Source organism: Phalacrocorax aristotelis, chromosome 17, assembly GCF_949628215.1.
Source record: "Phalacrocorax aristotelis chromosome 17, bGulAri2.1, whole genome shotgun sequence".
In the NCBI taxonomy this organism is placed as follows: Eukaryota; Metazoa; Chordata; class Aves; order Suliformes; family Phalacrocoracidae; genus Phalacrocorax; species Phalacrocorax aristotelis.
In genome coordinates, this window is record NC_134292.1 from 583,947 (window position 1) to 609,910 (window position 25,964).

Here is a 25,964-nt window from a genome sequence, read left to right on the forward strand (position 1 = left end):
GAAGAGGCTTAATCTTCCCATGAGCCTCTCTGGATAAGTGGAATTTGAGACAGTACCATTCCCTTGCCAGCTGGTTACAGATCTGGATAGAGAATCTGGGACTGGCTGGGTGCATGCCTCAAGAGCAAGGTGGGGGCCACACAGAGGGACTCTGGAGACATGTGCACCCCCTTTGCAGGGAGAGAGAGCACACCCCCCAGGGGCCAAGGACCTGCAGGGCTCAGCTCAGCCTCATTTGGGCAGGCAAGAAAAGCCTTGCTGCTATGGGGTCCGGGACACTGTGACCAGCTAGGCTCAAGAAACAGAAAGCACATGACAACCACTCTGCCCCCTCACAGCTTAGCCCAAACCCATCCGTGCCTGCAGTGACTTCACAGCCTTGCGCTGTTGAATTGCAGGTGCCGTAGCCTCAGAGGGACCAGAGCTCTCTGCTCCAACATTTACTGCAGAGGCTGCCTCAGGGTGAGAGTTACCACCTGCACCCCAGCTCTCCCTCTCCCACCACCAGGCTTCACTTCATCCACAATGTGCGCTTTCAGCTCTCGCCTTTTATTGTACTCCCCCATGTGTGACGTTCAGAGGCCACCTGGGAGGCAGCAATCCCTACAGTGCCTCCACCACACTCTCACTGCAGGATCGACTCATCCGAGCTCCCAGGCACTGCCGCAGAGCCCACCAGTCTCACAGGCAGGCTGGGCAGGCAGGAAGGGATAAAGCAGGACACGGGCATGGTGTGCTGTGCTCTGCTGGCTATTCCACAATGTCCCCATACTTGTTCCTCCTCAGAAGTGGTGCCGTGCTCTCTCCATCCTCTGAGCTGGGCAGATTTTCTGTGACAGAAAGAACAAACTCCCTGGACCCCATACTATCCCGGCATGTTTGCCAGGGGTGGGCAGAGAACCACAAAGCCATGGTGAAGCATTTAAACCCTATTCAGCTAGGCCTAGCTTTGGGAGCCGAAGGTACCAGGGGGAGAAAGCAGCAAGCAGCCACGGGAACCACCCAGCAGCGGCTGATCTGGTGCCCCCCCAGCTCTGCCTTGATCTGGAAGGCAGGGACAGAGTGCAGAATAAACCCCCCATAATCCAGAAAGAAGCAGTTTATGACCTGCTGTGCCACTTGGACACACACAAGTCCATGGGGCCAGATGGGATCCCCCCAAGAGTACTGAGGGAGCTGGCAGAGGAGCTCGCCAAGACATTCTCCATCATTTATCAGCAGTCCTTGTCAACTGGGGAGGTCCCAGGTGGCTGGAGGCTTGCTGATGTGACGCCCATCTGCAAGAAGGGCCGGAAGGAGGATTCAGAGAACTACAGGCCTGTCAGCCTGACCTCGGTACCAGGGAAGATTACGGAGTGGTACATCTTGAGTGAGCTCACACGGCACATACAGGACAGCCAGGGGATCAGGCCCAGCCAGCATGGCTTCATGAAAGGCAGGTCCTGCCTGACCAACCTGATCTTCTTCTATGACTGGGTGACACGCCTAGCGGATGAGGGAAAGGATGTGGATGCTGTCTACCTAGACTTTAGCAAGGCCTTTGACACTGTCTCCCACAGTATTCCTCCTAGAGAAGCTGGCAGCTCATGGCTTGGATGGGTGAACTCTTCGCTGGGTAAAAAATTGGCTGGATGCCGAGCCCAGAGAGTTGTGGTGAATGGAGTTAAAACCAGTTGGTGGCCGGTCACAAGCAGGCTTTCCCAGGGCTCAGTACTGGGGCCAGTCTTGTTTAATATCTTTATCAATGATCTGGATAAGGGGATTGAATGCGCCCTCAGTAAGTTTGCAGATTACACCAAACTGGGTGGGAGTGTCCATTTGCTTGAGGGCAGGAAGGCTCTGTAGGGGCATCAGGACAGGCTGGATCGATGGGCCGAGGCCAGCTGTGTGAGGTTTAACAAGGCCAGGTGCCGGGCCCTGCCCTTGGGTCACACCAACCCCAGGCAGCACTCCAGGCCTGGGGCAGAGGGGCTGGGAAGTGCCCGGCAGAGAAGGCCCTGGGGGTGCTGGCTGACAGCCGGCTGGGCATGAGCCAGCAGTGCCCGGGTGGCCAAGGAGGCCACCAGCCCCCGGGCTTGTGTCAGCACTGCTGTGGCCAGCAGGAGCCGGGCAGGGATGGGGCCCCTGTGCTTGGCCCTGGGGAGGCCCCACCTCGAATGCTGGGCTCAGGTTTGGGCCCCTCAGGACAAGAAGGCCCTTGAGGTGCTGGAGCATGTCCAGAGAAGGGCAGCGGGGCTGGGGCAGGGTCTGGAGCACAAGTGTGCTGGGGGGCGGCTGGGGGAGCTGGGGGTGTTTAGTCTGGAGAAGAGGAGGCTGAGGGGAGACCTTATTGCTCTCTACAACTACCTGAAAGGAGGGTGTAGTAAAGGGGGGGTTGGTCTCTTTTTGCAAGTAACTAGTGATAGGACGAGACGAAATGGCCTCAGGTTGCATCAGGGGAGGTTTAGACTGGAGATTAGGAAAAATTTCTTCACTGAAAGAGTGGTCAGACATTGGAATGGGCTGCCCAGAGAGGTGGTGGAGTCACCATCCCTGGGGGTGTCCAAAAACACATAGATGTGGCACTTTAGGACATGGTTTAGGAGGCACGGTGGTGTTGGGTTGGCAGTTGGACTCAATAATCTTAATGATTCTAAGGTTTGAAAAGACCTCTATGATTCTCTGACCACAGAGCAACTGAGGTGTGGAGGGGTTTAGTGCCTCCCTCCATTCCCTACCCTCTTCTTTCTCTTCCATCAGACAAGCCCTTCACCCTGGCTCTCATGAACCCACAAAGCAGGCAGGGCAGCAGACAGAAGCGAGTGCTCCCACCCAGCGCCACCAGCCCTGCTCAGGTACCTGCAGCAGAAGTGGTGGGCCTGGAGCATGGAGGGACACGGGACCCACAAGACCAGGCAGGGAGCTCTGGCTGCCCTAGCACTGCTGCCACCCCAGGTGTCTGCTCCCTTCCCTCGGCTGCGGGGTGGCAGTGCAGTACTTATATGGGGATTTTGGCAATGATGCAAACAGTCACCAGCTTAATTATGAGGTGGGAACAGCAAATTGTTGCAGCAGGGAAGAAACAGGCACAGCAAGCCTAGGGAAAGCAGCAAGGAGAGATGTGAATGTACCTGCAGGCTGAGACACCCTGCTAGCCACGGCGAGCTCCTGTGGGGACGTGCCTGTCTCCAGGTAAATCCAGAAGTCGGAGCATTTCTGCGTCTCAGCTCTGGTTACCGCATAACTGGCAAGGGACCCTGCAGCTGGAGAGGCCAAAACACTCCCGAGAATGCTGGCAGCAAGGGCACTTGCTAAGGGCAGCGGTGGGGAAAGCACCTGCCACCTTCTGAGCTGCTGCAGCTGCCTGCGAGCTGTCTCTGAGCACCCCAAGGCTGGGGAGAGCAGGGATGTGACAGGAGCCAGGGAGAAAATACCCCACGCTAAGGACAAACTGCCCTTCTGCCTGTACCGTGGCCCTGCTCCAGCTGCTGCCCACCCCGAGCACGTCCCGCAGGCTTGCCTGGGCACGGGCAGGACCGGGCGGGACACTCACCCCCGGCCAGCAGCAGGCTCCACTGCAGGCTGTACGGCAGCTTCTTGTTCACCAGCTTCTGTACGGCGAAGGCGGCTCCGCTACCTGCCGAAACCCGGGGCCCGGGCGCCGTTACTGGCCGCGGCTCCCGCCCGGGCCGCCCCCCGCCCAGGTGCCCGCAGCCCCCGGGGAGCGGCCGGGGGGAACCGAGCCAGGCCGTACCTGCCAGGAAGGCGCCGATACCCTTCATGAAGGCGTGGGACTGGCAGGCCGCGTACTGCTGCAGCGCCTGCGGAAACACCCTCAGCACGGGACTCCGGCCCCCGGTCCCACGCGCCCCCCACCCCGGCCCCATCGGCACCCCCGGTCCCGGCCCAGCGCACCGGGTGCTTGGCGGCCACGCTGTCTTCCACCCGCCGCAACCCTAGGTTGACCATGGTGGGTGTGGCGGCCCCAGTGCCGGGGAAGGCCCGCGGGCTTCGCCCGCCCCTTCCGGCGCCGGCGCCATGGCGGAGCCGGCCGGGCCCTTCTACCTGCTGCGGGCCGGGCCGGGCCGGTACCTCTGCTGGTGCCGCCCTGGCCCCGGCGGCACCGTCTAGTGAGTGCGGGGTTGGGGCCGGGCCGGGCCGGGCCGGAACGGGGCCGAGCAGCCCCGGCACAGCCTGAGCCGCTGCCTCTCGCAGTGTAACCGACGCCCTGGAGGTCTGGGCCGCGGAGCTCGGCGCCAGCCGGCCGCTCGGCTGCGTACGTACCTGGGCCGGGGTGGTGGGGAGGGCCCGGGCCCCGGGCCGGGCCGGCGCGGCGGTGAGGCCAAGCCTGGCCCTGGGCCGGGGCGGGCCGTTTCGGGACGTGCCCTTTCTCCTCCTCAGCGATGGCAGCCAGAGGAGTACGGCACGAAGCTCAGGTAGGTGCCACAGCCGCGGGGACCCGGCCCCTCCACCGAGGGCCCCCCTCATCCGGCCTCACCCACGCAGGGAGGCCTTGGGGCGGGGGGCCGCCTCGCTGCACCTGGGCGAGGGGAAGGCCACGCTGCAGCTGCGGGAGGAGGCCCCGTGCTGGTCCCTCGACCTCTTCAAGCTGCCCATCGCCGAGGCGAGGAGCCAGCTCCAGGCGCTGGTGTTTGGCATGGCGGGGCACATCGAGAGCCTGGAGAGACGTCTGGGAGGTCCGTGGTGGGTTTTGGAAGGGGGTAAAGGCAGGAGGAGGGCGGGCAGCTCCCTGTTACCTTTACAGTATCATGCCCAACACTCAAAGGCACCCCAAGTGATCCAGCTCAGCCAGCGATGGGAGAAGGCTGTGCTGCCCTGGCCTCATGCCAGGTGGTTTCTCCTTGCTGGTCCTGGTGGACTGGCCAGGAGGGCGTGGTGCCTTCTCTTCTGATTTAGGCTGGCCAGTTCCCAAAGCTGGTCTGACCATCTCGGGCAGAAGAGGTCCTGCATGGGACCAGAGGACCCGGTGTTGTGTCTCTGTGCAGAAGCACAACCTTGTCTCCATGACTGGCACCACACCATTGCCTCTGTGTGTGGGAGTTGCCTTACAGAGGCCTCTATTTTAGGGGCCTAGGAAGATCCTGGGGCAGCAACAGCCTAGGTGGGACTGCTGGGAGGAGAATGTGGCTCAGTTGGGCTGTGGAGGGGAGGGAGCTTCCTGGGGAGGCCTGGAGTGCTGCATGCCGTGTTGTGGTGTGTTGTCACAAGCTCTGGCTCTGGTTCCTGTCTCAGCAGTGGTGGAGACACTGGCACCTTCCTGCAGCCCTGAGAAGAATGCTGCCTGGAGCCAGCAGCTCTTCCTGCCAGGTGGGCAATTGCCAGGGAGCACCTCCCCCGGTCCCGCTATTTGTTTGCCTTTTCTTCCCCAGGAGGCAGCTGGTCCTGTGACCGTCAGCTCTGCAACACTATCAGTTCTCTCAGTTGTGGCTACTGTCGGCTGCCCTGCTGTCCAAGTGCCCTTCCTGGCATGGAAGGGGCTAGGGCTCAGCCTGGTGGCTCACAGGTGTCTGGGGTGCACTCTGCTCAGGTTAGATGCCAGGCATCGCCAGACAGGTTGTTTGCTAGCCTCCAGGAGGAGGTCAGGCCTTGCTGCTCTTCCAAACTGGGGGCTATGGCAGGTCCATGCCTTCCTGCTTCTTTGGGAGAGGAGACCAGGCTTGGCCCTTCCTCCCCCACCAAGGGTGCTGGGCCAGCCAGGCTGGGCTGCTGGAAGCCCACCCTGGGCATGGAGGGGCTTGTAGAGCTGACCTTTTGTAATCCCTGTCCTGCTTGTCTCTGACCGAGGCAGACCCCAATCCCAGGAAAAACAGGGGTGCTGGCTCAGCTTTTCCAGCCAAGAGGAAGATCCCAGGAGAGTCTCTCATTAACCCTGGCTTCAAAAGGTAGGTGCTGCTCCCAGGCCCAGTTTTGGGGCTGGGCAGTGCTGGAGATCCAGTGGACTCTGTAGCTGCATGGGGACAGAGTGTGGGGCTTTGGGCTGTGATGCTCCTTCCACCTCCATCTAGCAAGAAGGCACCGTCTGGAGTGGATTTCGAGGACTCCTGACCTGTGCTGTCCTGTTCTCTGATGACAGCCCTACCGGAGCCTTGTCACCTGTGTGGGTGGGTGGTGGAGGAGGTTTCACTGCACCCTGGGCAGTGGATGGGGCAAGCAGGAACCAGAGAGCTGGAGCCAGCACCTGGCAGGCCTGAGCAAGCAGCAGATCCTCAGCTGGTGCAGTGGCAGGGCCTTTGGGGGGACAGACAGGGCAGAGATGACAGAATTGGGGGCTTTTTTCCATGCAGCAATTCCCTGCTGGCCAGGGCCACCTCTCTACCTCACCTGAAATGAACTGGTGGAGTTTTTAAGGAACTTTTTTATCGCTATGTAATTAAAAGATTGCCTGTGCTTAACTTATTGCCAATAAAGGTGATTTTAGCCAGTCTCTGGGGACTGGGTCAGTGCCAGGTGTGTCGGTCAGTTCTGCCTTTCGCTTGCTCAGGTACCCTGTGGCCAATTTAGTCTGAACTTGGAGGGTCAGCGACTCAGAGTGCACTTTCCTGCTAGCTTTGTGCCAGTGGACTGGTGGGTGAGTGGTCAGAGCCTCCCCAGGCCCCTGGAGAGCTGGGAGAATGGGCCCAGCCCTTGCTAGGCACTGGGGGAGGGCTGGGAGGCTGGCGCAAAGTCCTGCAATGGTGGAGAGGTGCTGGGGCTGGTCACTCCAAACTCACACTTGCTTGCAAAGCCTTTATTGATTTCTGAGAGCTCTGATACATGGCTTGGACTTGCCCTGCTTCACCCCCATTCCTCTCCCACATCTGCTCCTGAGAGCTTCCTAACAGCAGTTTCTGGGGGGACACCCAGGGTGATGGGGGCTGGGCCAGACCCACCACCTGCAGCGTGCACCCGGCTCTGTCCCCAGGGCTGTGCTGTGGCTGTGCTGGTTCCCCTTGCCCACTGCCACTTCTCGGGGGTGTTCTGTGGTGCCTGCTGCCCTGGCACAGCCCTGCCTTGGGTTGCTCACCTGGCAGGTGGTGTGGTGTGCCTCCAAAGGAGGCTGCAAGGATGCCTGCAGTAGTGTGCTGCCCTCTGTGCCCTGCAGCCCTGTGCTCTGGGTAGCTTTTCATCCCCAGCTCCGGCCCTTGCCCTCAGCATTGCCGAGCTTTGGTACAGATAGGGCCCATGGCTGTGGCCCCCTTTCACCTATTCTGATGCTTGAGGGGCCACAGGACAGGTGGGGGGGTCCTGGCCAGGCAGAGAGTGTGGCACAAGAGGCAAGAATGCATTTGTGGGCGCAGTGCAATGCAGATTCCTGTTGGTGCCACAGGCAGGGGTGCCAGCTGGGGGAATTTGCATGCCAGGGCACAGCTCATGCTCTGCCCTCCCAGGTGTGTGCAGGCAGGACAGTGGTGGTCACGGCAGGCCCAGGGTGGGTGCTGGCTGCTGCCCAACCCTGGCCCCACGCTCACCTGGGCGTGTGCCCAGCTCACTGCAGTGACCGGATGACAGAATGATAGGCTTGTATGACCTCCTCGTTGTTGGGGCAGGTGTATTTGAACTCCTTGGTTTCACTGGTGCCGTTGAGGTAGTGCCACACACCCCGCAGGTCCTTGGGGATCCCAAAGTGCCAGTAATGCTGGCACACAACCTGCAGGCAGAAATGGGGTGAGCCCTTGCCCAGCCCTATCTGCTACTGGTGTGCCAAGGAGGGCCCTCCAGCCGTGGGTTGGTATTCGCAGCCAGGAGCCAGCCAGGAAGGGTGGCAAGGTGCCAGGGGACATCCCTGGACCTGCATGAGACAAGGGGTGGCACCCAGCAGGGAATGCGGAGGGGAGTGAGGTCTGTGGGAAGGCATTGTGCTGGGCAGGGGTCATGGGGAGGGGGACTCCAGGGGGGCGCTGGGGTGATATAGGGGTTGGCAAAGGAGCAGGAGGTTGCCATAGGCACTGAGTGGGAGGTGAGGGTGTGGGGGCAGCAGCCTCGAGAAGCCAGGGCAAGGGGGAGGGCAGGGCACTGGGATGCCTGGGCTCACCTGAACGATGTTGAGCTTGGGCAGCAGGTTGCAGTCAGCTAATGTGAGCTGGTCCCCGTCGAGGAATTGGCGCCGGGAGGCCCGGAGCTGGGGGTTGTGGGCCAGCTGGTACTCCATTGGGGCACTCAGGTACTCATCCAGCTTCAGCAGGGCCTGCAGAAGGCTCCGGTGCAGGGCTGTGAGGAGAGCAGCAGTGCTGCTGGCTCAGGCCACAGCCCTGCTGCAGGCATGGGGCCCCGCAGCTCTGCTGAGGCCTCCTGCCAGCCCATCCCTGTGCCCAGGCAGTGCCTGTCTGTGCTTTTCCTGCTTTGCCCAGGCTGGCACCTGCCCCTGCTCTCCCAGGAGAGCCCTGGCATGGCTGCACTGAACTGTGTGGGGAGGGGCAGTGCCTGGAGAGACCCAGCTGTGGCCTGGGGAGCAGCTCTGGGTGACTTGACCAGGTGTCGAGGTGGTGGCACCTGAGAGGTTGCATTTGGTGTCCCCCCACTCAGCTCCTCACCCTCACCCTGGGCAGGCACTGGGTTCATGATGAAAGTGGAGAACTTGTGGAAAATGTCATTCCCAGCCAGGCTTGACTCTCTGTACCGTGGGACCAGGCTGGGAAACCTGCAGGGATATGGGCGCAGCTGAGGAAGGAGGCAGGGGCCAGCAGGCTCATGTGCTGCCTGCCCCCCTGCCTGTCCTGCCCCTCTTTGGCCCCTTGCCCCCTCTTGGGGCAGCACTGCCCACTGACATGGGAGGGCCCAGCTTGTCCTCCAGGAAGTCTTCAATGATGACAGTGTTGGTCTTGGGCTCGCTGTTGTACAGCAAAATAGGCAGCTGGGCACCTGGTGCGAAGTCCTTCAGCACATCCAGTGCCCTGTGAGAGATGGGGACAGATGCTGATGCCCAGCAGTGCCCAGGGCTCTGCAGGGCACTGTGTCTGTGTGTCTGTGTATACACACACATGTGTCCTGGGCAAAGGGACGAGGTGGTGCCCCAAAGCTGCTCCTGCCTCAGTGTGTGCCCATGGCAGCTCTGCCCGCTGACCTCCCTCAGGCAGTAGTGGGCAGCTGCAGGGGTACAACAGGCTGCATGTGTCCCACAGTGCCCACCCTTCATGCCCCTTCCCAAAGTTTTGGGGGCCTACCACTCCCCCCTCAGGGTGTCAGGGCAAGGTTGTCCCATACCACCTGTGGCCCTGACCCCATGGCTGGCAACCCTTGTGGCCCCATGGTGAGTGGGGGGGCACAACTCACCGCTTCACATCCACGGTGGTGAGGGTGAAGGGCACCCCTTTGAGCAGCAGCACCGTGAATAGCCGCTGGCAGAAGGGGCAGTGGCCCACACTCTCCTCATCCTCGCTTGCCTGTGGGCAGAGAGGGAGAGCTCAGCTGCTGCTTCCCCCTGGCACAGCTGCTGCAGCAGGGGCAGTGCTGGCTGGGTGGCCCCAGTGGGTGTAGGGTGAGGGTGGCAGGGCAAGTGCCACCCCACCCCAGCCATGTCTGGGCTGGCCGCAGGCAGGTGAGCAGCACTGGCATCCTGTGGCACCTGCTATGCTGGGCAGGGCACTGGCCCTCACCGCCTCCTGGGGCCTCTGTGCCCCACCCCAGAGCAGCCTGTGTGGCACGGCGGGTGCTAGCCTTGACTCCCCGGGGGCACCAGGCTACCCCAGCTCCGCAGGGCCACGTGGACTGGGGCTTGGGGGCAGCAACCACGGTGGCACCAGGGGCAGCTGTGGCAGGGACTGTACCGGAGGAAGGTGATGGCAATGCTGGTGGCCCTGTCACTCTCAGGCAGGCCCTGTCCTGCCCTGTGCAGCTGGACAAACTGCCCCGGCCAGGTGGTGGCTGGGAAGGGCCCGGCAGGTGCAGGCAGTCAGTCAGATGCTCTGCTGGCCAGGCTGCTGGGCAGGGGACCCTGGTTTGGGTAGAGCACCCCAGACCAAACCCCTCCATGTTGAGCGCCCACAGCCTCCCCCATGCCTGCGGGGCAGGCAGCAGCTTGCTGTGCCATGGAGAAGAGCCCTGAACTGCCAAATGCCTGCCCAGGTCGCCACATCTGGGCCCTGCGGTGGGCAGGAGCAGCTGGGCCACCCCAGCCCAGCAGTGGCAGGGGTGGCTGCCAGAGGAGTCCACTGGCCTGGTGCACCCCAGGCCCCCATGACCTCCCCTCTGCCCTCACCTTGACAAAGAGCTGTATTTGGGGTTTCTCGGCCATGCTGGGTGGTGGCTGCTGGCTGAGTGGTGGCTGTGCTGCAGGTGCCTGTGCTGGAGCTATGGCTCCTCCCAGCCCACATTCCTCTCCGAGGTGCACCTGCTCCCACCCACACCTGGCCCCACGGTGCAGCCAGGGACGCCCTGCCGTGAGGCCCTGGCTGCTGCTCCCAGCCTGAGTCTGGCCAGGGTGGCTCACAGGATTGCCAGTATCAGCAGCTCCTGCCTGGGCGCCCTGCCGGGCTTCATGCCCCCAGCCAGCCCCACCACCTGCCCTGGAAGATGCCAAGCGCTGGATGCAGCTGTGTTGTGCCCAGCTTCATTTGCCCACGGCAGGCTCCTGCACCCCTATCCCAGGTCCCAGTCCCTCCCCAGGCACTGATCCCTGGCATTCCTGCCCACCAGCAACCACACAGCATCGCTGGCTCATTATTATTTTTTATTTAAAACAATCATTGTTTTCACATTTCATCTTTGTTTTTTTTTGCTTGCAATGTACAGGCTCCTCCAAGGTGTCCCCACCCCTCCGGGTGCCCCATGCCTGGGGCCATGCGTGACACCGGTGCTGTGCCTGCGGCTGTTGGCCAAGGACATGCAGAGGGAATTGAGGCAGGAAGCGGGGCCAAACTCAACAAAGCAAATAGTGTTAAGGCAGCAGCCACCCCTGCCCTGGGGCAATGCCCTCGTACTCCCACCCCGCTGCCACCCTCGGGGTGCCCCCAGCAGGCAGCCCTGAGCTCAGGGTGGGGAGGCCACTGCAGCCATCCAGGCTGTGCTGGGCACACCGTACTGGGGGCACAAAAGCATCGCCATTGACCATCAAAAGCCACAGGGCATGGGGATGGTGGCACAGCAGCAGGTGGGGACAGCGCTGCAGAGGGTGCAGGCAGGGACTCTGTCTCCACGGTGCCGGTGCCCTCCCAGAGCCCTGAGCAGCAGAGTGGGTGCCAGGTGAGGACAAAGCCCTGGCCAGAGTACGGCACTATGGACACCTTGGGAGGCCCCGAGGGCCCCCCCACTGAGGTCACAGCTGGGGACCCAAAGGTGACCAAGGGCTAACCCTGAGCTGGCTTGCCCCCCAGTGCCCACCCAGGAAGGCAGAGCACGCCCAGCAAGGCAGCAGGGGTCACCCCAGGTCGGGGCTGCCTACCTGTGCCATCCACCCCACCCCAGGACCAGCCAGTTTCCAGTATGCCGTTAAAAAAAAATATGGTCTGAAAAAATCTGAAAATAGAGCTTATCTCCCCACCCCACCCCCCCGAGTGTTTCCCCTATTGAAAATACTGTATATTGTATCACAATCTATAGCAGGTGGCATACAGGACTGGCAAGACCGAGGACACAGGGACAGCAGAGTGTGAGCTGCCACCTGGCTCCGCCCCTGCTTGTGCCCTTGAGTGGGGCCAGGGCTGGTCCAATGCACCTGTCCACGTGGTGCTCTGCCCCACAGCAGCGAGCTGGGGTACCTGGTTCTGCCTGCTTCCCAGTGGGCAGGAGCCAGCTCGGGGCCTCCAGCTGATCCTGTTGCCCTTGAGGCAGAAAGGGCAGTGCGGCACACATGGGCAACTTGGCCCTGTGTGCTCCCTGGGAAGAAGAGGGGAACTGTGCATGGCTACCCCACGGTGCTGCAAAGGCCTGGGACACCCAGGGGGTGAGTGGTCGGGATCAGTGTCATAGGCCCTGCCGTCACCCCACCTCTGGGCACAGCTGCGAGTTGCTGGAGAGCCATGGGCTGGGGGATGCTGCTAGGCTGCAGGTGCTGGGTACGGCCCCTGTAGGTGACAAGGCAGCAGGACCCTCTGCAGAAAGGAGGGGCACTGCTGGCCGAGGGCATGCCCACTGCCAGCCCCAGGTGACATTGCAGACCCTGGTGACAGTGCCAGCCCCTCCACCCCCTGGCACCACTGCCAGGTTTTGCCAGTGCCCAGGCGAGCTCTTTCGTTCTCCTAGCTCAAGGCCACCACGCTCCCAGCTTCAAAAGACAGCCTGGGTTGCAGCAGCTCCTCTCCCAGTATCACCAGTGGCCCAACAATAAGAAACCCGTGAGTGCAGGTGGCTCCTCTGCAGGTCTGGACATTGAGCAATGAGTGCCAGGCCAAGGGGGAAAAGGAGGGGGTCACAGCGGAAAGGTGGCACAGCCACAGCGATGCCCTGTGGTGGTGGAAGCAGGTGGTGAGGGCAGGCAGGAGGCGGCGTGAGGGACTCTGGGAGGGACGTGGTTGGGGGCAGAGGGGAGAAACAGCTGGTGCCAGCATGTGAAATACCCTGTGAAATACCCCTCTGCCCCACCTCGTGCCCATCTGCAGGGGTGCTGCTGCCCAGCCCCGGGGACAGTGCCGAGTGCCTAGTGCACGCATGGTGAGGCCGGGCAGGGCCAGGGCGGCCAGACCCCGTGGCTGGCAGCAGTGTGGGTGGGCAGGATGCACCTGCCAGGCTGAGGCCCCTGTCCTGGGCAGGCTGAAGGCCCACCAGTGACATCCCGTCAGTGACGGAAACCAACCGTGAGTGAAGCACCAGATCTCCTGCCTTTGCAGTGCCATGGGCAAGCAGCAAGCCAGGGGTGATGGAAACAAGGCGAAAGCAGCTGTCCTTCCTCTGGTTCTGCCTGGACCAGGCCTGAAGTGGTGCCAGTGCTGGGGCAGGGGGGCATCCCCACAGCTGGGCGTCCCCAGGGTGGGTGCAACATGGGCATCCAACTGAAGGCACAGCTCACAGGCCTCATCCCCACCACACAGCGTGCAGGGCTTGGCAACTGGAGCCAATCTGCATCCTCTTCGCAGTCTGTCCATTGGTACACGCTGGCCAGGTGAGCCGGCCGAGGATGATGGCCCCTGGCACCACACAGTGACACTGCCCTGGAGCTGAAGGTGACTTGCGAGGTCCATACAGGCCAGCACCATACCCACCATGTCCTCTCTGGCACGCACCTCCAGCTGCAGCAGCTCCGCTCAGTGGGGCGAAGGGTGGAAAGAGGCTAAAAGGGTTCAGTGGCTTCACAACCAGGGGACATGGCTGTCCCTGGGGTCTCAGCACAGTGTGTCTGTGTTGAACGACAGCTGAGCCTGCAGGCAGAGAGATGGGCAGGGCTGAGGGGCTGGGCTGGGCAGGGGCTGCTTGAGGGGGGAGCAGTCACCCCTCCCAGAGAACCCCCTCTAGTCCATCCCTGGCCCCACTGCGTTCCCTTCCCTGGACGAGACCCGGTGCAGCAGCACCCAGCCCCAGTGCTCCCTGGCAGGGACACAGCTGGGAGCAGGGACACCCAGATCTGGGGACAACCTCTCACCCTCTCCTCCTCAAAGCTGATTAGGCCTTCATCATCCGTCTCCAGGTCCTCCTGCTCCTCCACAACGAGGGCCCGCAGCTCTGTGGGGGCAGCCCGGGGGCGCAGCAGGCTCAGCACACGCTCCAGGGGTGACTGCAGGGCACAGCTGGGGCTCGTCTCCTGCTGCTCCAGGTTGTCACTTTGCTTCTTGGCAAAATTCACAAACACCTGGGGAGGAAGGGGCAGGAGGCTGTGAGGGAACCCCACAAGCACCTCCACCCCCTGGCTGCCCCTCGCCTGCCATCCATGCTGCTGGAGACAGGCTCCAGCGCATCCCACCAGGCTGTGGCCACCACCATGCACCCCACCAGCTCCTATCCCAAAGATGGTTTCTGCCAGGCACACTGGCACAGCCACCCCCACCCCGGGCACAGCCACCCTCTCTCAGGACAAGCATCCAGCCACCCGCGCTGTCCCTGGTCTCACATTGTCCAGCGTTGTCTGGCTGACAGAGTAGTCTTCGATGCCCAGCACATCCACCACCTGCTCCATCTTGCTGAACACCTGTGCCAGTGAGATCTGGTCCGACTTCAGCTGGTACTGGGCCTTGGTATGGTGACGCTCCTGCAAGGGACAGGGATGTGACACCTGAGCCCTCACTCCCAGACTCCCTCCTGTCACCCCATGGAGGGTTCTACAGCGATGTCCCTTGGTGGATGAAGGCTGCTTGAACCCCGAGGTGGAGGCTGGCAGGGGGCGCCATCACACTGCAGGGAGCTCACCTTGAGGATGGCCTCAGGGAAGTTGCGGTTGAAGAACCTCACCACCTCTTTGACGTTGAGGCTGGACTTGGTGCGCACCGTGATCATGTAGCCATCTCCAAACCTGTGTGGGGATGAGGGACCCCATGAAGATCTGTCACCCCACCTGCACCCCTCTGGGGAAGGACTGACCCCACGGAAGGGGACGATGCTCTCCATCAGCCACTGCACCCACTAGGATGGTGCCAGGACAGTTGAGTGAGCCCATCCCCTGCCCATCCTCCAAAGCAGCACCCACAGAAAGGGCTGACATCTTTCCGCACATGCCATGCTGTCGCCCTGCCCTGGGGGCCCAGCCCCATCCCACGCTGCAGCACACTTGGGGTGCTAGACCCCCACCAGTCTCTTACCGGTTCTTCAGGTGCTGGATGCTCCCAAGACACTTGAGCCGCCCATTCACCATAATGGCCAAGCGAGTGCAGAGCGCCTCGCACTCCTCCATGCTGGGGAGACAGGGCAGGCTTCAGCAGGGTAGCGCTGGGGGCCAGTGCCCCGGGCCGCAGCTGGGGCAGGCGGGGAGCCAAGCTCCCCAAGCCATCACCTGGGTGCTGTGGCCCCACCACCAGGGACGGGAGAAGGCAACAGGGGTCCTGGGCTCCTACCGAATGCCATCCCCCGGGGACCAAAGAGCCTCCCACCCACACAATGCCCCAGGTGTCCAGAGGCATCGTGGGTGCAGCCAAAACCCCCCCCCCACCAAGACCTGTGAGATGTGAGCACCACGGAGCGACCCGTTTTGATGACATCCAGGATGAGGTTCCATAAGAATCGCCGTGCCTTGGGGTCCATCCCTGTGGTGGGCTCATCCTGCAGGACAGAGAGCACCCTCAGACACACCAGGCCCTGGGGGGACCCCATCACCCTCCTCCTGTCCTGAGCCCAGCTCAAGACACCATCCCACACTCCAAGACACTTGTGACAGAGCCAGGGGTAGGCAGCTCCCACCCAGGGTCATCTCTCCACCCTAGCCCGGTGTCAGCCCCAGTGACACGGGGAGGGTGGGAGGAGGACCCCGTGGGCAAGGTGCTGGACCCTGGGGCACACCAGGAAGATGAAGGCTGGGTATCCGATCAGTGCGATGGCTGTGGACAGCTTCCTCTTGTTGCCTCCGCTGTAGGTGCTGGCAGGCTTGTCAGCGTACTTGGTCAGCTCCAGCTTCTTCAGTGCCCACTTGACCACCTGCAAGGTGTGGGGGGCTGCCATCACCCTGCCAAGGCCATGGGGCTGGCAGTGGGCAAGCAGTTGGGCTCCACAGCACAGGCCCGCTTCCAAGGGGATCACAAGCAACGTGCCAGTCAGGGGAGCCCCACAGCACCCCCAGCAGAGTCATGAGCATCAGTAGGGGCCTGTGAGCACATGTGCCCAGTCCCAGCACCCCACATGGGCATACCACTGGAGCAGCAATGCCGTGAGGACAGCAGCACCGGCTAAGTCCTGCTGGTGCCCAGTGATATGTCATTCCTGAGGCACAGCGCCAGCCTGCCCAGAGCCCTACCCGCTCCTCGTCCTTCCAGGGGATGCCACGCAGGCGGGTGTAGAGCTCTAGGTGCTCCTGGGCCGTCAGCTCATCGAAGAGTGCATCAAACTGGGGGCAGTAGCCCAAGCTCTGCTGGACCTGCAGGAGCTCCTTCAGGATGCTGGGGGAGAAGATGGAGGGGCCATGGGGAGAAGGAATTGCTTTCTGGGATCATCCCATTGCTCACCCCCCTTTCACACGCCTTTATACTGGAGCATCTTCTACCAGGTAACCCACAATGGGCAGCCTTGGCTGAGAGCTGGTGCTGCTTGCCACCCCACAGATGACAGGCAGCCCAGGACACAGGGCTGCAGAGTCCCATGGAGCCACACAGGCAGACTCACACTGCTTCCTCCTGGGAGATGCCCAAGCAGGCCCCATCCCATCCCTAGGACAGGAAACAGTCCCCACCTCCCACCCAGCCCATGCCCCACTGACCTGTGCCCATTAACGAAGGCCTCTCCACCTGTGGTGCTCTCATCCCCTGTCAGCATCTTGAAGGTGGTCGTCTTGCCCGCGCCATTGACGCCCAGCAGCCCGAAGCACTCCCCGGGCCGCACACCCACACACAGCCTGTCCACGGCCAGGATGCGTCCTATCTTGCGGGACTTGTACACCTGGTGGGGCAGGGGATGGGGGCTCAGCCTGCTGGGAGGCAACTGGACCCCCAGCCCCAACCCACACCCCTCAGATGGCACGGCTCCAAGGTGTCTCCTTGCAGCCCTGGCACATCCCCCACCACCGGCGCCCCGCTGCTGCACCTTGGTGAGGTTTTCAATCTTGAGCATGTCATTGTCGGCGTCACCGCGCAGGACCCGGTACCGCTCATTGGCCACATCAATGTCGTCCTCGATGGGTTTGGTGGAGACAGGCAGCCGCCTGTGGGAGGGCACCCGGGGCTGGATGGGGTTGCAGGCATGGAAGCCTGCCCACATCCCTGCCAGGGGTGGGCAGCTCCCTATCTCGCACCCACTGGAGGGGAAGCCTTGAGCTAAGGGGTCCCGATGGCAAAGCTTTTCCCTGTGGCCAGTCCCCCCTAGCCTGCCCCCTGCTCCCCAGCCACACTCACTGGGGCTTCCGGAAGAAGTTGTACTGACACATGATGGTGATGAAGAAGCCGATGAAGCCTTCAATTGTCATAGCTACAAGTCCCCGTGTCACGATATCCCATTCGAAGGGTGATTTCATTTTATCGAACTGCCCTGAGTGGGAAGAAGACGAGAGAGTGGGTGGGGACCTACCCGTGGGGACAACCTGGTCATATGTCATGAGCTGGCCTGTGACAATGACACTGTCCTGCTCCCATGTCCCCTCCTCCACCACAGCTGCCTGGGCTGGTTGGTGCTACTAGCACCAGAGCTGGTCACAAGGCTCTCCATTCATAGCACGTGTGCTGTTGAAATCATCTTGCAACTTTTCAGCCTCAGCAGGATGAATCAACGCAGCTGAGAGTGGGTATTGGATGATTTTGCCAGAGCCTGCCTCAAAATTGCCCCTCATGATGCCAGCGCCATCTGGGTTATAGACAGAAGCTGCTTGAGAAGCAGAGAGCAGCAAGAGCTTTTTGAGGCCAAGCTGAAGCTGCAAGTAGCAAAAGGGTCATTTTGGCTGGGCTGTGCAGTCCTGCAAGCAAGAGACCACATCTGGAAGGAAAGAGCCCTTGCAGACCCAATCCCTCATATCGCAGCACAGTCATGGCCCTCCATGGCCCACCACAGCTCCACTATGGCCCCACCACAGGCAGCGTACAACATCAGCAGAAATGCACAACTCTGCCAGGGTTCACAACCTCCTCTCCCTGCAGGGCTGCTATTCAGGATGGCACAAGGAATCATTTTCAGCATCACCAGCACCACAGCATGGCTGACCCTCAACCATGTCTCTTCCTGTGCCCCAGTCTAGTTCACTTCCCCTGGCTTTTTCATCCAGGTTGCTCTGGACCTCAGGAATCCCCACAGGGCAGGCAGAGGGGATGTGCCAGCACTGTGGTTCCCCCCAGCCCCCATGCCCTGAGGCAAGGGAGGGAGAGAACGCGAGGCCATACCGATCTTGGCATAGTATTCATTGATGTACTCATTGTAGGCCATCTCCATCAAGCCATGGCCCAGGTTGTAGTTAGGGAATACAAGGAAGCAGCTCTTCAGGTAGCTGTTCACCACCTTCAGATCCTGTGGGGATGGGCAGAGAGGACATGACCATCAGAAACATACCTGAGGATCAGGAGCACATGGTAGGATCAGGATCCCCACCAAGATACAGCCCGGTCAGGCCTCATAGCTGACCCTGCTGGGAGCAGGAGTTCAGAGCAGAGACCTCCTGAGGTCCATCTCAGCCTGAGCTGTCCCACAACCCAATGGCAGCTTCTCCCTTCCTGGTGGCTCCAGGCAGAGCTGTGAATCCCATACCTTGTCATGCTCAAAGAGCTGCAGCAGGAACGTGGCAACGGTGGCTGTGATGCCGATGAAGAGGTTGATGACAATGAGGAAGACATAGGCGGAGCTGGGCACCTCGAACCAGAAGGAGGCAGGGTACATGATGGGAGTGATGGACCAGCTGGGAGGGCAAGCAGCAGGAGCGCCCATCAGCATGGCAGGAGAGAGACCGGGCAGTGTCAACTGTCGAGCGTTGGGATCGCCCATCCCCCAGCCCTGTCCTCCCACCCGTCTCCCGCCAGTGAGAGGAGACACAGAACATCAGCCAGATGGGCAGCCCTGAGGCCAGATCCTGCCCGTGTAGCCACAGTGCAGACAGGGCATTGGTGGGATGCACCAGTGCATCCTGACTGCCCCTCTGAGCAACGTACCCGTAGAGCAGGAAGAGGGAGAGGACAGCGGGGAAGTTGGTGGGAGAGGTGTATGCTGGGAGGTCAAATACGAACAGGATGATGATGCAGCATGTGGCTGGCACCAGGTAGTTCAGCTGGAGAAGACAGAAACTTCTGTGACTACCCACCCATCTGCCCAGCCCTGGGGGTTCGGCTGGTGGGGCCGTGTGCCCTGCTCACCATGTCCCACACGTAGTTAGCCAACCAGTAGATGACAGGGTCACAGCCACTCACAAACTGCAGGTGTTTGGCCTTGGTGGCCTTTTCAGCCACCAGGAACACCACAAAGCTGGCTGGCACGAAGGACATGGCCACAATGATGAAGATGGCAATCACCACATCCGTGCCTTGCAGGCTGCAATGGGAGCAAGGAGGAGAGCAGGGACCCCGTCACCCTCAGCTGCCCAGGGAAGGGTCACCCATCCTGGCATGGGACAGTCACTGTGCACAGGGCATGGCAGAGGGGCACCCATGTCACAGCCAACCAGTCCCCACCCCACGCAGCCAGCAGGGCAGAAGCCTCGTCAGTCCCTTGCAAACCACAGTGAGGAGCTCCCTCCCTTCCACAGGACAGCCACCCTCCCTCAAACCCAATCCCTGGACCTACAGGTAATCCAGGGACAGGCTGGCGCTCGTCTTGTTCATGGGGTGGTTGGTGACAGTGATGCCTGTAGGAAGGCCCAAGAAGAAACATGGGAGCATGAAAGCTGGCTCAGGACAGAAAATCTTCCTCCAAGCCTGCCCACTCCTGGTTGTGAGTGGGAGCACAGGTTTCCTCCCTGCAGCTTGGCAGGAGCTGAGCTGTCTGAAGCAACTGAGCACCTTGAAGCCAAGCCCTCCCTCACCAGCTGGCAGAAAGCATCCGTGGCCATGTTGCAAGCCCAGGTGCCTTCAGGCAGCACTTTGGGACATTCTGCCCCAGCCAGACCTCAGAGAGATCTGCCTAGCTCAGATCTCATAGCCAAGGTCTGTGACAACCCTGCCCCAACTGGACACTAGCCTGCTTGGTCCAAGGGGCAACACTGCACTTTAGAGCCTGGTTGGACCATGCCCTAAAGCTGTTCATGACATGCTTCGGCTCTTAAACACCTCCAGGTCCTTACCGTAGGCAGCAGGGTTGCCTTTACTCTTGGGCAAATTGGCTCGCAGGATGGCATTGTTGAGAGCATTGAGGTAGGTGGGCATGCTGTGGTAGCCCTTGTTGTTGTAGAAGACCTGGAGGAGCAGAGAAGACTGGTGGGAGGTGGCAAGAGAGCTAGGCCCACAGCAGATGTACTGGAAAGGAGGGATGGGATGGGATGGCCACAGGGCAGGCTTCCCGTGCTCACAGCTGTGGGGAGAGCAGGCCACTGCTGACCATGCTGGGCCAGACCTGCTGGTGTGGGAACTGCAAAGAACCCCATGGGGCAAGAGCCCCACCAGGTTCCTTGGTGGAGAGCACCGCTGCAGAGCAGTGAGTGAGGGGTCCCTGCCATGCAGGCAGCGCTGCCTGCCCCCTTCTCCCCGCCCATGCCACGGCTGCCACTGCCCACCCAGCTCCTGCGGGGCGCAGCGTGGTCCCACCTGGGCCGTTCTCCGGACAGCAATCTTGCGCACTGTGGCAGGAGCCCGGGCCCCGAAGGAGGCCGGGATGGATTTCTGAACGTTGCCGAAGGTGAGTGCCCCGTACCTGTGGGACAAGACATGGCCAAGAAGCTGAGACTGCTGTCCTCCACCTCCAGGAGCACAGCCATGCTCAAGCATACTCCTGGCTCCTATCACTGCCCCGGGCAGGTGTTCCCAAGTCCCCAGCCCCCTTCCCCTGCTCCAGAGCACAAGACAGACCCTCCCAGCCTTCCCTCTTGCCTGTGCAGCCGGAAGCGGTCTGAGGTGTAGAGCAGATATTCAGAGACGTTGCGCCCTGTGATGTCTGCCAGGATGTCCCCCGTCACCACCTTCATCTGTGGGGGGTGGCCCCCCACACCACTGGGGCAGGAGAAGCCAGTCCCCTGCATGGAGCATGTGCACTTGATGGGCTCGTGGATGATGTGGGGCAGGGCAGGGGCTGAGGTCACAGTCTCTGAGGAGCAGAAAGGGCAGATCACAGCCAGGCTCCTGCCTGCCCCAGCTGCCTGGGACAATGTGAGGGTGAGAGGCTGAGCCAAGGGGTCCTGGCCAGGCCAGGAGGGAACACTCTGCCCCATGGCCAGAGGCTGGTCTGCGAGAGGGCTTTTGTGTCCTGGTCACCAAGAAGGACCAAGAGATGGACGTGGGAGAAAACTTTGTGGGGGCAGAAAGAATTCAGAGAGGGGCCATGAAGTGTGGCTTGAGAAGGCAATGGCTGGGGTGGCAGGCCAGCAAGGGTGACACAAGGCTGGCCACAAGGCTCTCGGTGTCACCATCACAGGGAGCTCCACTGGCACTGCCAGGGCTGAACGGGGAGCAGTGCTCCAGGGCCAGCACCAGCCAGAAGTTCAACCCAGTGATGTGATGCTTTGCTGGGGGCCAGGCCAAACTGATAGGTGCTTCCAGGGGTCCCTGGAGCTCCTTCTAAGGGCAAGACAGATCATCTCCCAGCTGGGGATAAATCCCAGGCTCAGATAGACTTGGACACCAAGCACAGGTGATACCTTTTATGGCAGCAGAGAAGGTTGTGGAGTTCCAGGCACGGAGCAGGTCCTCATCCACCGAGACAGGGTAGTCAGAGGGGGCCGGGGATGGAGGCGGCGGCACAAAGTTGGAGAGCGGCAGGCCCTGGGTGAAGGAGTCAATGCACATGGCGTCAAAGTACTTGGCTGCCAGCATCTTGGATTCATTGCTGTTGAGGTTGAGCGTCTGCATGGGCTGGTCCAGTGTGTTGTTGAAGGCTGTCTTGAGCACGCAGGTGGCCCCCACACCAGAAGGCAGGTGGAAGGTGTTCACCAGCTGCTGGGGGCTGGCATCGGGAGAAAGCCTGATGCTGCAGAGAGGAGCAGGTGAGGAGGTACAATGAGCAGCAGACATGGGTCTCACCACCTTGGCCAACCTTCTGCTGGGGCCTCCCTGAGGCCTTGGAACATATCATGACTAAGTGGGCATGGGCACCACAGTGGCACACACAGCCCAGGCCTGGCATGAGCCAAGCTGCCAGTCACAGCCACTGTCAGGGCTAGCACCTCTCCCAGAGACACCCTGCGGACGATGGAGGCTGCTTTCTGCAAGGGCAGACATGGCACCAGCCAGGCTCTGCTTCAAGCCTGAGCCAGACCCAGCACCAGCCCCGCTTCAGGCTGCCCTCCCTGCTGCCCCCATCTCAGTCCCAGGGATGGAGACAGGGATGGGGATGAGGATGGGGCATGGGACACTGGTTACCAGTGAGCTGCAGCTCTCACCGGTACTCACGCCGCTCCTCGTTGGCATAAGGAATGAAGTTGCCCTTGGGCTGGGTGTAGTTGTGGTACTGTGATGGCGAGAGGATGAGGGGTGGCAGGTCACCTGCAGGGACAAGGACAGGAACCCCCTCGCACCCGCAGGACCACTGTGCACAGGCCGAGCACCCACAAGCCTTGTCCTCACCCCTGCCCCAGCCAGCGTCCCCACCAGCCACACTGGGGCAGGCAGAAGGGGACACCAGTACCCCCCAGCGTTCAGGCAGGTGGCTTGCAGGCACCTATTTCGGGCACGGATAGCGCCACTGTCATGGCCACGCAGACAAAGAAGGCAGGCAGGAGGATCTGCGAGAAGAGGGCCTTGGTGTTGCGCTTGGCACAGTGGAAGCGTTTGACGATCAGCCCATGGAACTGGCGCAGCTTCAGCCACGATCCCTCCAGCTTGAAGCTCCCCTGCCCAGCCTTATCGCTGTCCTCCGCCTCCACCTCTGCCTCTTGTTCTGGGAGATGAGAAGGATGTCAGCTCCCCAGCATGGCCACTCCCCCACCTGCCTTGGCCTCCAGGGAGCTGAGCTGGGCACAGCCACCCCACGGGACAGGGCAGCACCCAACCCTGTTGGCCACTGAGCCACAGCAGCACCGTAGCATGAAGCAAGGCAGCTGGCTGTCAGGTTCCTCTTGGCCCAAGACGGGAAATTTAGAGAATAGTTTTTAAAAAAACAATGTAAATTGCTGCTTTTTGGCAGAACCCCTCCATTTTCCCATCAGCTCACGCAGCTCGCAAGGGGTCAGCACAGTCGGGAATGGGGGACGGGACATGGGTGGGAGGACCCAGCGAGGCAGTGGGTGCACGGCTGGGGCTCAGGGAGCTCTGCCGCAGCACTGTTTCAGGTCTGCCTCTCACAACCCAAATCACAATACTCAGAGCAGCCCCAGCCAGGAAGGCAGGGTGGCGCATCCCTGAACAAGAGCTGCTGGGATAACTCAGAAAAGGATTTGTGAATAAAGCAGTAGCCTCAGGGTGCCTGCCTACATCCTCCATCCTCCAGCAATCCCAGCATCTGGGAAGGGAGAGCCCTGAGCCCACGTCAGGGTACAGAGAGCAAACCACCAGCTGGAAGATGACTCAATGCCCAAGGGCCAAGAGGAGAAAACCCGACCAGGCAACAGCATGAGGAGCAAGCACATTAGTGGGGCAAGTCTGCAGGATGGTACTTGCTGGATCTGACGGAGGCAAAGGGCAGAGCTAACACCAGCTGCGCCTGCTGGTTCTATGTCTCAGCATGGGACTCCCCATTGCACACGCTACCAGTTTGGGGGTGCAAACTGGTAGAAGCACCTGTTCCCAACCCTCCCACCCAGGCTGCAGTTCTCTGGGCACTGCATTGTTGGATGCATCATCAGACCCCCCCACAGGGTCTTGCCCCAGCAGGCATATCCCCCATCCCCAGCACATCTACCTGCCCTGGCCAGGGTCAGCACTGTCCTGCCCAGGTGCAGGGATGGGCACCACCACTGCCCCGGCCACCCTCCACATCCCAGCTGAGCACCTCCACCGGCCCCTGCCGCTGGCCAGGCACTGGGGGCACGAACCTTGCAGACTGATGTTATCGGGGTCCTGCCGATTATCGAACAGGGGCACGTAATCCCCAAAGAATTCCGAATAAGCCCCACCTTCGTCGCCCCGCATGGAGCCCACCGAGGAGGCCGAGCGCAGGGACGCCTGCGACTGCGCCAACTTGGAGCAGGTCACCAGGTTGCTGAGCTCCACCTCAGGCTTCTCCGGCACAGCTGCTTCAGCCAGGGGCTCCCCATTGGCCTCAGGCTTTAGGCCCAGCTCAGGAGCAGGTGGCTGCAGGGCATCCTTCTTGGACTCCTTCACGTCTGGAAGGAGAAGGGGGTTGCCACCAGCCATGCCACCCTTCACTGCGGCACGGCACAGAGCAGTGACAGGTCTGCTCTGGAAACCCAGAGGGCCGGCTGCCCTTGCCTGGGATGGGCTCTGCTGGCAACCACTCCTTCCCTTGGGAAAGGAGACTCCTGCAGCCATGTGCCAGGAGAGAGGAGCCACTAAGCCCACGCAAAGCCACAAGCTCCTCACCAGTCCCAGCAGCACCATGTGCCCCACTGCTGCCCGTACCCACGTCACTGTTCTCCAGGGACTGGTCCTCCTCAGACACCTTCAGGAAGACCTCCTCCAGCGTGGTGTCCATCAGCCCGAAACTGGTGAGGTCCAGCTCTTCCAGGCTCTGCTCCAAGTGCTGTGGAGGTAGAGCACTGTGTGAGGGCAGGAGCTGCCTGCAGTGCCACAGCCCCCCACAAATGCCCGCCTGCCCACCCTGCTAGCTCCTGCAGTTACCTGGAAGAGCCTCTCGAAGCAGCCCTTCTTGACAGCCTCGCTGGGCAGGATGTAGGAGAGCTCAGTGTTGGTGTTAGAGATGAGGAGGCAGGAGGCCACATATTTCTTGATGAACTGGGAGACACGAGGCTCAGAGCAGGGGCTAATGGAGGAGTGGGCTGGGGGACTGTGCAGCTGGCCTGGCTCTGTGGCAGAGGGGCAGCAATGGTCAGTCTCTTCTCACCTGGACCCCCACCAGGACCCACCACATCCACCCTACACCCCAGCACCATGGGGGCTCCTCCAGCCTCCCTCGCAGGGCACTAGAGGCTTCCCAGCTGCCCTGCCTGGCCTGGGGATGGTGCTCTGCGCTGTGGCCCATGCTGAACATCTCGGTGGGCAGCCCATGGGCCAGACAGAACTAGTGCCTGGAGACAAATGACACCAGGTCTAACCTGGGACCCAGATGCAAGAAATCAAGGCTGGGCAATGCCACTTTGTACACCCTCTGCCCTCCTTGTGGCCTAAGGAGACTTGGGGTGGGAGCACTTGGGTGTTGACCTCTCGTTCCTTTCCTGGGCTTGTCCCATCTACTCTAAACACAGGGTCCCGCTGCCCCCCCCAGACCTGTGCTGTTCCTGGTGTCTGATTGCTTCTTCACCACTGTCAGCTTGTAGCCATCACCATAGGTACTCTTGAGGAAAAGTGGAGAGCCGCAGCACTTGAGCTTGCCGTGGGAGATGATAGCGATACGGTCACCCAGTAGGTCGGCCTCATCCATGTGATGTGTGGAGAGCAGGATGGTCCTCCCTGACAGTGGCACAGGGCCTCATCAGGGAGGCCAGGGCCACTGCAGCCAGAGGAGCAATACTGGGCGCTGCCCACCTCTACCCACCTGGCTTGTACTTGAGGATCAGGTCCCAGATGGCCCTGCGTGCGTACGGGTCCACACCAGCTGTGGGCTCATCCAAGATCACCGCCCGTGACCCGCCCACGAACGCAATGGCCACCGACAGCTTCCTCTTCATGCCCCCTGAGAGGGTCTGCACGAGGGAGTGGCGTTTGTTGGAGAGCTCCAGGTCCTCGATCATCCTGGGGAAAAGGGAGAAGCATGAGGGATGCTGGGCAGCCTGGTACTGGTGCCTGGTGCCTGCAGGGAGCATGTGACGCCTCTCCCCCATGTGGTACCTATGGCTCTCTGTCCCTGGGACAGCCCAGCTACAGCCAGGCTACAGAGGCATCTTCTGCTGGCTTCCACAGACTGATACCCCAAGTTTTGGAAAACACTTGGTGGAGCTGCTCTGGAGGACATCTCTGCTCCCAGATCATGCACCACAGCACAGCAGGAAGGGGACCCACTCATGCAAAAGGCATGGATGGAGCAAAAGGAGCTGGGGGAGCCTACTTGTCCATCTCCTTGCGGATTTCCTCCTCTGCCATGCTCTTGAGCTGGGAGTAGAACCAGAGGTGCTCCTCCACTGTCAGCCTGTCGAAGAGCACATTGTGCTGGGGACACATGCCCAGGTTCTTCCGTATCTCATCCATCTCCGTCCGGATATCGTGGCCATAGATGGTAGCAGAACCCGAGGTTGGAGGGAACAAGCCGGTGAGGATGGACCTGGATGGATGGAGAAAGGTAGCAATGTGAGA

At 61.2% G+C, this 25,964-nt stretch overlaps 4 protein-coding genes across 26 annotated transcripts in view; 1 reads left to right on the forward strand and 3 right to left on the reverse strand.

Annotated features, from left to right (window-relative positions):
- Positions 1-528: 528 nt before the first annotated feature.
- On the reverse strand, positions 529-4,489 carry TMEM141 (transmembrane protein 141). Of its 9 annotated transcripts, none has more exons than XM_075111802.1 (5): positions 4,264-4,482; positions 3,734-3,800; positions 3,533-3,616; positions 3,111-3,236; positions 529-830 (listed from the first exon to the last, which is right to left on the reverse strand). In XM_075111802.1, exons 1-5 carry the CDS (start codon positions 4,465-4,467, stop codon positions 751-753), a joined length of 561 nt encoding a protein of 186 aa, XP_074967903.1. In that variant the 5' UTR covers positions 4,468-4,482; the 3' UTR covers positions 529-750. The 9 variants fall into 9 exon arrangements, with proteins under 9 accessions (XP_074967903.1, XP_074967902.1, XP_074967900.1 ...); XM_075111801.1 differs by having other exon boundaries at positions 3,111-3,242; XM_075111799.1 differs by having other exon boundaries at positions 3,111-3,290.
- On the forward strand, positions 3,954-6,444 carry PAXX (PAXX non-homologous end joining factor). Of its 8 annotated transcripts, none has more exons than XM_075111798.1 (7): positions 3,954-4,109; positions 4,195-4,255; positions 4,381-4,415; positions 4,486-4,676; positions 5,236-5,307; positions 5,789-5,882; positions 6,006-6,444. In XM_075111798.1, the coding sequence occupies exons 1-7, from the start codon at positions 4,018-4,020 to the stop codon at positions 6,043-6,045; spliced, it is 585 nt and encodes a 194-aa protein (XP_074967899.1). In that variant the 5' UTR covers positions 3,954-4,017; the 3' UTR covers positions 6,046-6,444. The 8 variants fall into 8 exon arrangements, 7 of the variants coding, with proteins under 7 accessions (XP_074967899.1, XP_074967894.1, XP_074967898.1 ...); XM_075111793.1 differs by having other exon boundaries at positions 4,007-4,109; positions 5,233-5,527; XM_075111797.1 differs by having other exon boundaries at positions 4,007-4,109; positions 5,233-5,307.
- A 180-nt stretch (positions 6,445-6,624) lies between these two features.
- On the reverse strand, positions 6,625-10,339 carry CLIC3 (chloride intracellular channel 3). 2 transcript variants are annotated; one of them, XM_075112211.1, is made up of 6 exons: positions 10,175-10,339; positions 9,250-9,359; positions 8,745-8,870; positions 8,517-8,617; positions 8,012-8,187; positions 6,625-7,627 (listed from the first exon to the last, which is right to left on the reverse strand). In XM_075112211.1, the coding sequence occupies exons 1-6, from the start codon at positions 10,208-10,210 to the stop codon at positions 7,466-7,468; spliced, it is 711 nt and encodes a 236-aa protein (XP_074968312.1). In that variant the 5' UTR covers positions 10,211-10,339; the 3' UTR covers positions 6,625-7,465. The 2 variants fall into 2 exon arrangements, with proteins under 2 accessions (XP_074968312.1, XP_074968311.1); XM_075112210.1 differs by having other exon boundaries at positions 8,511-8,617.
- A 293-nt stretch (positions 10,340-10,632) lies between these two features.
- ABCA2 (ATP binding cassette subfamily A member 2) overlaps positions 10,633-25,964 on the reverse strand; it is a 35,763-nt gene continuing 20,431 nt past the window's right edge. For 4 of the 7 annotated variants that reach the window (XM_075112201.1, XM_075112200.1, XM_075112207.1 and 1 more), the window contains 28 exons: positions 25,720-25,932; positions 25,210-25,406; positions 24,942-25,124; positions 24,336-24,520; positions 24,078-24,237; positions 23,570-23,860; positions 22,258-22,476; positions 21,980-22,082; positions 21,239-21,567; positions 20,475-20,688; positions 20,193-20,298; positions 19,733-19,844; positions 19,237-19,297; positions 18,810-18,984; positions 18,609-18,724; positions 18,211-18,358; positions 17,850-17,973; positions 16,875-17,007; positions 16,567-16,684; positions 16,244-16,422; positions 15,785-15,926; positions 15,334-15,468; positions 14,993-15,096; positions 14,640-14,732; positions 14,251-14,353; positions 13,955-14,092; positions 13,490-13,696; positions 10,633-13,268 (listed from right to left, as the gene is read on the reverse strand). In XM_075112201.1, the coding sequence (XP_074968302.1) occupies positions 13,233-13,268; positions 13,490-13,696; positions 13,955-14,092; positions 14,251-14,353; positions 14,640-14,732; positions 14,993-15,096; positions 15,334-15,468; positions 15,785-15,926; positions 16,244-16,422; positions 16,567-16,684; positions 16,875-17,007; positions 17,850-17,973; positions 18,211-18,358; positions 18,609-18,724; positions 18,810-18,984; positions 19,237-19,297; positions 19,733-19,844; positions 20,193-20,298; positions 20,475-20,688; positions 21,239-21,567; positions 21,980-22,082; positions 22,258-22,476; positions 23,570-23,860; positions 24,078-24,237; positions 24,336-24,520; positions 24,942-25,124; positions 25,210-25,406; positions 25,720-25,932 (4,324 nt within the window). In that variant the 3' untranslated portion in view covers positions 10,633-13,232. The remainder of the gene's footprint in view (positions 13,269-13,489; positions 13,697-13,954; positions 14,093-14,250; positions 14,354-14,639; positions 14,733-14,992; positions 15,097-15,333; positions 15,469-15,784; positions 15,927-16,243; positions 16,423-16,566; positions 16,685-16,874; positions 17,008-17,849; positions 17,974-18,210; positions 18,359-18,608; positions 18,725-18,809; positions 18,985-19,236; positions 19,298-19,732; positions 19,845-20,192; positions 20,299-20,474; positions 20,689-21,238; positions 21,568-21,979; positions 22,083-22,257; positions 22,477-23,569; positions 23,861-24,077; positions 24,238-24,335; positions 24,521-24,941; positions 25,125-25,209; positions 25,407-25,719; positions 25,933-25,964) is intronic. The other 3 variants (XM_075112202.1, XM_075112203.1, XM_075112204.1) reach the window with 2 other exon arrangements.

Bases quoted from the DNA above. Each gene is read 5' to 3' on its own strand.
- PAXX (XM_075111791.1), top strand. From the start codon at position 4,018: ATGGCGGAGCCGGCCGGGCCCTTCTACCTGCTGCGGGCCGGGCCGGGC. The intron at 4,256-4,380 runs GTACGTACCTGG...TCTCCTCCTCAG, and splicing joins CCAGCCGGCCGCTCGGCTGC to CGATGGCAGCCAGAGGAGTA. The intron at 4,677-5,232 runs GTCCGTGGTGGG...TTCCTGTCTCAG, and splicing joins CCTGGAGAGACGTCTGGGAG to CAGTGGTGGAGACACTGGCA.
- TMEM141 (XM_075111799.1), bottom strand. From the start codon at position 4,467: ATGAGGGGGGCCCTCGGTGGAGGGGCCGGGTCCCCGCGGCTGTGGCAC. The intron at 3,617-3,733 runs GTACGGCCTGGC...GGGTTTCGGCAG, and splicing joins TATCGGCGCCTTCCTGGCAG to GTAGCGGAGCCGCCTTCGCC. The intron at 831-3,110 runs GTACATTCACAT...TTTCTGTCACAG, and splicing joins CAGGGTGTCTCAGCCTGCAG to AAAATCTGCCCAGCTCAGAG.
- CLIC3 (XM_075112210.1), bottom strand. From the start codon at position 10,210: ATGGCCGAGAAACCCCAAATACAGCTCTTTGTCAAG. The intron at 9,360-10,174 runs GTGAGGGCAGAG...CTCTGCCCACAG, and splicing joins AAATACAGCTCTTTGTCAAG to GCAAGCGAGGATGAGGAGAG. The intron at 7,628-8,011 runs GTGAGCCCAGGC...TTCTGCCTGCAG, and splicing joins CCAAGCTCAACATCGTTCAG to GTTGTGTGCCAGCATTACTG.